This window comes from Sipha flava, unplaced genomic scaffold, assembly GCF_003268045.1.
Source record: "Sipha flava isolate LNK unplaced genomic scaffold, YSA_version1 322_pilon_pilon, whole genome shotgun sequence".
Classification (NCBI taxonomy): domain Eukaryota; kingdom Metazoa; phylum Arthropoda; class Insecta; order Hemiptera; family Aphididae; genus Sipha; species Sipha flava.
In genome coordinates, this window is record NW_020273006.1 from 221,352 (window position 1) to 230,151 (window position 8,800).

General features: G+C 46.4%; 1 protein-coding gene across 3 annotated transcripts in view; it reads left to right on the forward strand.

Moving 5' to 3' along the window:
• Positions 1 to 7,888, forward strand: part of LOC112686687 — a 54,275-nt gene extending 46,387 nt beyond the window's left edge. For all 3 annotated transcript variants that reach the window (XM_025559091.1, XM_025559093.1, XM_025559092.1), the window contains exon 6: positions 7,048 to 7,888. In XM_025559091.1, coding sequence (XP_025414876.1) covers positions 7,048 to 7,302 — 255 coding nt within the window. In that variant the 3' untranslated portion in view covers positions 7,303 to 7,888. The remainder of the gene's footprint in view (positions 1 to 7,047) is intronic.
• Positions 7,889 to 8,800: the final 912 nt, after the last annotated feature.

Sequence of the window (8,800 nt, forward strand, 5' to 3'; positions counted from 1 at the left end):
ATGTACCACGTATACCGATTATATTATACGACCGCCGCCGCGTTAACACGTCATAAACATCTTATGTTTATTTCACTTGTTTCCGTCAGATCTTCATTTTATACGACTCTTTATAGTATATTATAATCCACTACATTACACGCACTATGAACTATCGGTCACAGATATCATAATGTATTCATAGTGTTTTTTTTTTATCTACCAGTAACATGTTGATAGACGTTCAACGACCCTAGTTTACCTCGAATACCTCTTCGTCGAAATAACGCTCACGGTCTAGGATTTTTTTTTTTTGTAATGTGAACGCTATTTTTCTAATAACGCTCTTTAGGTGTATCACGCGCATAACTTTCTTGTAAAAACAAATCGCTGATTTGGAACTCAAACGGTCAGAAAAATTCGTTACGAAACGTACATGTATTTCGGTTACTCTCTACGGAAATACGCTATCGCGAGCTTTTTCGACCACTGGTCCCTACGAAATGCCTACCTACGATGACATTTAACATCAAAGTTAAAAATGATTTTTCCTTTAATCGCCACATTTGACACATAAATTCGTACAGTTTAACGTGATATCTGATGTTTATCCAATTTTTAATACAAAAAAAAAAAACTCGGTACGCGCAACGGTGTGTGCCCACCCACTGATTCCGCACTGAACTCACTTACGTGCAATGCGAAGTAATGGATTATGAATTCCGTGCGAACGACGTTTTCTGCCGTTCATAAATATGCGTTTCGAATTATTTATAGAAGAAACGGAGTGCCTACGTGTGGCGTGCGTGCGGTGTAGCGAAATCGTTTTTAATTATATTATAATATCGAACCGTCGTGTATACATGGCACGGCGATGGTCGGTTCCAACGAAACGCTATAAATCGCGGCCAAGCGTTTCGATCCTCGTAAATTATACGCAGGACTCGCCCGCGAACGTATTTCAGCCGGGAAACGGGCGGTGTGTAAAAATACGAATTCCACCCGCACTGGGGGTGGGGGTGGCGTAACGGAGGGGTTCGCGCGAACTTTCGACGAACAGTCGGGTGCTGCGGGTCGGGCGGGCGAATAATAATACGTTAATTGGCGCGTACCGCCCGTGTGAATTTTACGCGCCGTCGACAGATTTACCGGCCGGGTTGAAAAAGCGGTGCGTTGGCGTTTCAAAGACCGTAAAAAAAAAAAAAAAAAAAACTTTCTTGGCCTCGCCGCCGCATCAGTTGTTCGGCCGTTCGTGAACCGAAAACGCGAAATATTTCCGGGACGAACGGGGGGCGGGTCTACGACGTATATTTTTTAAATCGTTACCGTGGTGTCCGAAGCACGTGCGCTGTTATCGTGTGCCACCGGTTCGCTTCGGAGTTGTTTTTGTGCGCGCCAAACGCCGCCGACGTGCCGCGGAGTCCAATCGTATCTGCGCGTTCGACACAATCAACTCGACGGTAAACAATGCCGAAACGTTTTCCCTGTTATCGCGATGCGCGCGCGGTACAACATTCGTCCTAAAAAGATTTCGCCGAAGCACACTGGTTATGTGAAAAAATAACATAACTGAAAAACAATAATGCAACGATAATTGTTCGGATCGTGCCCCGAAAGGCGCGCATCGGGCCGTGCAGGAGCGGAAGGAGTCCATCACCCGGGTACTGTTCGTTAATTTTTCAGGTCAACGGATTCTAATCGAATAGCCGACGTACACGGATGCCGCGCCCGACAAAACAATTCGAAACGGCTCCATCGTATCACTGCGGTGTTATGTGTTACTCTTGATTTTCGGAATGTGTTAGACTTTGTCAATCGTGTCGTACACGCAGCAACTGTACGTACACAGCCGGGTCGTTTCATTTTTCCGTAACCCAGTTCTCACCGTGAGCCGACCGTATTTCTGCAGACGTGTGAACGAAAATCGAAGAAAACTTTCGTGCCGATAAAACCGAATCGAATGGCGTAGTAATATTCCGACGCGCGTCCGTCATCGGATTGACGGATCGGCGGAAACGTCGATGTACAATGCACGTCGGTTACAACAGTTATGTCGTCCTCGCAATGCCCGTTCGGATATAAATAAACGCGTACGCGCGGGCAAGTCATGTTATTATTTTATGCATGTATGCTGCGCGCGCTTCAGAACGGTATATTATATTTTTTTTCCTCGCGGCCAGCAAAGCGCTCTCTTCGCTTTTATCCGTTCCCGTCGTGTACGCGCCGCAGATGAATTCGCTCGGTCGCATGTGTACGTATATACGTATGTATTTTTCCGTACCGCGCACGAAATAAAAAAAATAAAAAAAATGAAAAAAAATAAATACAAAATAAAAAACTTTCTATGCGCGCAGCACCGTCCCTCGACATACATATATATTGCGTATCGTATAGTGTACCCGGTAACTGGTTTGCCGCCGGTACACACAACACACGCGTGTTACGGCGACGGCGACGACGGTGTGGATAAAGAAAATGGCAGGTGCTTCGCCGCATTTCTTCCACTACCGCTCCGTACGAATCCATATCACGTGTCCTCCTCGGCCGGCGACGGCGACGGGCGTAGGACGCGACCATGGCCGGACGACGGGCAAAGGAGAGAGAGAGGGGTATACACGAGAGAACGTATACAATATATACAAACGGAGAAGAAGAAAAAAAAGGAAGATACGAAATATCCATTTATCAACGTTTGTTGTGCGTCGAAAACAATGAACAATTCAGCGGCGACGGCGGCCATCCTGCGCTGCTGCCCCGTGTGTTGCGAGACCGCCGCCGCTATTCGCGTAGAGCGGTAAAAACCGTGAGCGCGCGAGAGACGGTGAGAGGAAACGAGCGCGCGCAGGACGACGACATATTAATAGTGCAAACCCGTTTGATGGCCGTTTAACATTCTGCTCGCGTATCCGCCTTTACGTGTACTATGTGTATTTCGTTTGGTCTTTTTTTTTTTATTATTATTTCTATATTCTATATTTTTACTCGGATTGGAATTTTTTTTAGCACTCGCATCGTCATCTCCATCATCCCTTCCAAGACCGTCTGCTTGCCGCTCGACGTCGTGACTATTTTTTTATTTTTATTATTATTTTTTGCCTTCCGTTCGCGGACTAGACGACGGACTGCTGACGGCGGCATGTTTGCTGCGGTCGGCGGCGCTTTTGATGGCTAACCGATTTCGCATGCCCTCGTAATTTGTCACAATTATCTGCCGAGTTTTACGAAACGCGGCACAAACGGCATAACGGCGGCAGTCATTGTTTTATAAAACGACTTATGGTTTTCACCAATACAATCCGGACTTTTGACTTTCCTACGCGTTTACCACGAATTATGGATTACTACCGCGGCAGTTTCGGTAGGAAAATATTGCTAATCCCCGAACCGCGCCGTGATGCAACTGCTGCACTATTTTTGGCGACGACCGGTAAAAAAGTTTTAAAAAAAAAAAAAAACAATCGTAATAATAATTCATACAAACACATCATAATTATACGACGGCGACTGTACGTGTCCGACGGGCACCTGGTTCGATCGATTAAACCGGTTATTTTTATTGCCAAATTAGATAAATAGTCGTTCGGATTTATATAGGTACCTCGTGTGCAATAATAATACTAATGTAGAACATTACGATTAATAGTACATCCCGCGCGGGATATGTGCACCGATAAAACGTTGCGCAAAGCCGTCGTCGCGTCGCTTACATGCTCCGCGTGCAATTAAAAACAATTACGCCATTGTAAGTAATTAGTTTTGTCGGTATTTTTTTTTTTTTTTTTTCTATAATAATATTCCACCCTCGACAAACACGCGGCTGGACAATTAGCGTATTGCAGTAGCTGCGGCGGCGGTGTGCGTATATCTGTTCGCTCGTCGTGGGAAATTTCTTCGGAACAAAACAAATTGTCGCGTGCGTTCTCGTGGCAGCAGTGCGTTTTTCTCGAAGCCCACAACACCATGCGCGCCTAACGAACACGTGTTGTTGTTGCGTCGGCGCTCTAGATTTCGCCGAACGAATTGTATTTCGTCTAGAACGATCGCGGAAGAGATACCTACGCGGAAAAGCAGTTGTTTCGAGATCTCAGACCGTTCTACAACTCGCGGTTTTGTTTTCCCGCCTGTACCGCCGACGAATGTTGTTAAGAACGGACCTAACATTGTTTATAGGCACACGTATAGTACCGTTGCAAGACATTTGATTCGTAAATATTTATCCGACCTCCTTCAGATCCTGCGGGTCGCGTTACAACAGGACGGGGTTCCGCAAAACTTTAGACACCGAACGACTTGGTATATTCTTTTCGCGATAACCGTCCCAACAGTCCGTCGTCCATATGTGATACGCTCAGCAATCGCAAACTCGATATCGAATTTCGGACGTGGCAGCGCGCAATAATATTATAGGATGAGTATCGACTGCGCGGGATACGTGTGCGATCGAGCCCGACGTAAGTCGTATTCGTGTACGCGGTATTAGAGACAGACGGCGTTCCCCGGGAGGCGCTATTTCTGTCACTCGGGTCGTGGCCGGCAGGACAAGCAAAGGGACCGCCGCTGCGAGAGATCCGCCGTTACTTGGCCCCGCGGCAATTAGGCGTGTCGCGTTAAAAACGGCCGAGGAAAAACGCGCGGCGGCGTCGTCATATATATTTTTACTTGTATTTCACGTGCGCGGAGCAGAAAATAATATGATACGATATATTAGGGTCGTCGCCGCAACAGCCGGAGCAGCCGTGTTCCGCGTGACCATGCGCGTGAGAGAGAGCAGCCGCCGCATTAAAGCTCCGTTAATTAGCGCGTACGCGATCGACGGCCGTGACGGTTTTTATCACGCCCTATCTGCTCTTGTGAAAATATGTTTTATAGTAATAATAATAACCGTATACAACAACGTCGGCAAGAGGTGACGGTTGTCGCACGCGCCGCGCGCGACCGAAATAGACGCGAAAGCATGCACGCACGCACGCGCTCGTCCTTCTCCGCTGCTGTATCCTCGCCGGCTCGCGCGCTCTCTCCTTCCACCTACACCACTGTCCTGCGTTTTCTTCGCAGGAATTCGAGCGCCGTATGCGCGGCGGGACCGCGTTTACCAATACCGGCCAGGAGTGTGTGTCATCGATCTCGAACAACGTGTGCGCTCTCCCGATGTCCACGAAACACAACGTTGTGGTCGAATTGTTCGCCGCCGTGCGAATGCGTTCCGCGGTGAGAAAATTGATTTCCGGAATCCGACGGAACAGTAATAAAATCGATACGATTTTTCCTAACCGGAATCGGTGTCCGAGGGCGCTCGACCACCGTTTTCAAACGTGTAGAAAATCGGTCGGATATTTTCCAGAATAAATGCTTGTTTCAGTGTTTGACCCTAAGTGAACAATAACCCCGGATCATTTGACAATTTTTTTGTCGTACGATATGCGGTAGTACCCCTCGAATACAGACGCATCCGGTTCTGTGCATCCCGCCAGATCATTGATTGTTACGCACGCTCTGCTCCTTACGGGGTTCGTACGCGTTTCGCGCCCGTCGCGACCTATTTCATCCCACCTCGCTCGCGCGGTCCGTGGCCGCGACTCAATTTTTCTCGGGTTCGGCTCTGCCCCGGCTCCTGGGCGCACTGGAGCACCTCCTCGGCACCACGTGCGGTTGGCTTCGTACCAGACGCGTGCACGCGAACCGACCGAGACAAGATTGATGGGACCGCCGCGTAACCGACCGCGATGAACATCGATTAATCTACGAACACCGTCAGGACGGCCGTGACAAAGGACGCGTACGCGCGTTTATTTTAAAGCGTAACGGACGATAGGAAGGAAAAACGCTGTTCGGCGGCACTACGAAAACAAATTGTCGTTTTAGGGACCGAAAACCGGCCGATGATTAATCGTCGAGCTCCGACTGTGCTTCGGCTTTTGGTTAATATTTCAAGTTAGTGTTTTATTTTCGTACAACAAGAGGAGGAGAGAATGAACCGTCGCCTCGGCTCTCGGCAGTGTCACTTTTTTCACCCGGTGCTCCGTCACAAGACCGTAAAGGTATGCGTTTTTTCCGTGTTCGTCGTCATCAATCGAACCGATTACTTGGCACTGAAATTACATGTACCGTCACCATAAATCGTCGCTGGCACGTGTGTGGCGCGAAAAACGAAAATTGTAATTTTAATGTAAATAATTGGCGTGTAACTTGCATTCCCCTTAGGACCGTCCTGCTTGCATAGGTGCCGTGTCCCTCGGAATGATTCGTTTCCACCGACTAATTATGATTAAGATAAGTATTCATTCGATTGAGAACACGTCTGCACCTTTACCGCGTTACGATATTGTGTCACAGAAATGAAAAATACGTCATTATGTTACGGTATACTTATAACATATCCGGAGCTCTGTTATCGTGTCATAACTATTACAACGTTTAAGGGTTTGTGTACAAAATTAATTTCCCTACAAGCGTAAAAAAAACCGTTTTGTTGTCGTACGAACGCAATCGCGTGACTTACGTAAACACAGTGGTATATATATATATACAGTCTACAATGTACGCAGCTCATATCGCGCGGTTAAGTTTTCGATCACATTATTTCAATACCATTAAGTACGGGAACGGCACTCGAAAACATGTTATAGATGTGTACGTACTATTAGGATTAGGATTAAGATTTTAATGTTTCAAATGGTTGGTATAAGAAAATGCGTAAAAATAATTGGTCTTAATGAATTAAATCGTTTGTGCAACACCGTGTGATGGCTACTGTTCCAGTGGCATCCAAATCTCGTGTCGTTGTATTTCGTTACGTAGATGCATAAAATTTCTTAGTTAATCGAGTAGAAAAAAATCAAAAATCACGTCGAAAAAAAAAATGAAAATGAAATGTACAATTTAGTCTCAACCAGTTGAGATCGTATCTTTTCGCTCGGGAAGTTAATTTGTCCGCCCGGAAATCGCGTACGAATAGGAAAAGCTTTCTAAATTCCGGCGCCGCCGGTGTTGTCGTTGTCGTTCTCATTACTGTTTGTTGTTCGTTTACATTGTATTGTACGCTCATCTACGAACAATTTTTCGTTTCAGGTGTGGTTCCAAAACGCTCGGGCCAAGTACAGGCGAACAGCCACCAAACAGGACGGGGGCTTGGGACCGCTGGCACCGCCGTCCATAAAGCCGGACAAGAGCTGTTCGGAAAGTTCGACGGGCTCGACCGGCATCGAGGCAGTCATGTTCCACCAGCAGCAGCAGCAGCAACAACAGCAGCAACAGCACCACGCCATGCAGATGAGCCCCAGGAGCTATTTGAGCACTTCGTCGCCCATGGAGTGTGGGTCGTAAAGGAATTGAATATTTACGTGTTCACGATTGTCCATATTGTTGTTTAGAAAAATCATAAAAACCGTCCCTACGCGAAAATGTATATTACGTGATCGTAGCCGGTCTACGTACCCACTAAGTCGATTTCTTTGTGCGTTTAAGTAAATATTATATGTTTGCATACGGATTTATATATAGAAAATCGTACACGACCCATGTGTATATTTTTATGGGGGGGGAGAGGGTAGACGATAAAATATACGATAGTGATCATGTATATTATTTGTCGTGTATAATAAGCGTCGTCGTGTAAAAAGTAAAAAGTAAAATAAAAAATAAATAAAGAATAACGAAAATGAACAGCTAAAAGCCAGTTTGTATACGTGCAATATTTTCATGTAAGATATTTATATTATAATATTTAAGTTGTTTTTTTTTTTTTTTTTTTTAATTAAATATTTATATTGTTGAAAGTATAACGGTTTGAGAAAGAAAAAACACTATTAGCTTTTAGTTACGATCGAAAGTAGTATATAATTTGTATAGAATAATTTAATACCATGTATGACTTATGAAACCCATGTTGTTCTTACTTCTTTTGTGTCTATATATAGATTTATATATATATATATATATATAATACAATTTACTTTGTAAAATGTACATTTCTCTTTAATAAATAATTTTTGGTGACATTTAATATAATAATAGTTTACATTTACGCGTGTCGTTTTTGTGTTAAATTCCAGCCTAAAACCGACTTCAATACGATGTGTGTGGGGGGGGGGAAAGCGTTGTGCGCATTAGACGTATTAATGTTTTTCTGTTTTCCCGTACGAATGCGATTGCAACATCGTACCGGGTGTGTACGTTGCGATAACGGTTTTCCTATGGTGTAACGGTACGCGGTGGACGGACGAAACGACGTTTATCGCTTTTCTTTCGGTTCGTCGCCGAACACCAGTGGCGGGCAGCAGTCGATACGAGATTTTTGGCGGAAGTTCACCAGCCGCGATGGTGCGGCGACGGCAACGACCGTGGTCGCTCGAAAAACGTTTTACTCCCGAGAAGAGAACCGCGTAAGAGCACACGGGTTTTTATTCGCCCGTCCGCGTGCCCCCGTAGTGTGGCCGCGCGCAGAAGATTCGCCGGCGAACGAAACAATAACGCAACAATCGGTGTCCGACCGGGCAGCACCAAGACGGTCGTAACGTGTGCGCACGGGCCGCGGGGTCCGTCGCACGACGTTCTCGAAACGCATTCTATGCAAATGCGGACGGACGACGGACGACGGGGCGATGGTGGCCGCGTTCACGACCTCCGCGCGCCGGAGTTCGCATCACGTGCCCGGCGGTAGGTGGTACGCGCACGCGCGCATAGGTCCGCACGAGCGTACCCGCTCGGACACTACGGGGCGGATGAGGGGAAATTCCTGCGCGTCCGGGGCGGGGGTGCCCGTTGGTAGAGGAAAAAAAAAATAAATAAATAAAAAGAGCACGCGGGAAAAAAACGAAACGAG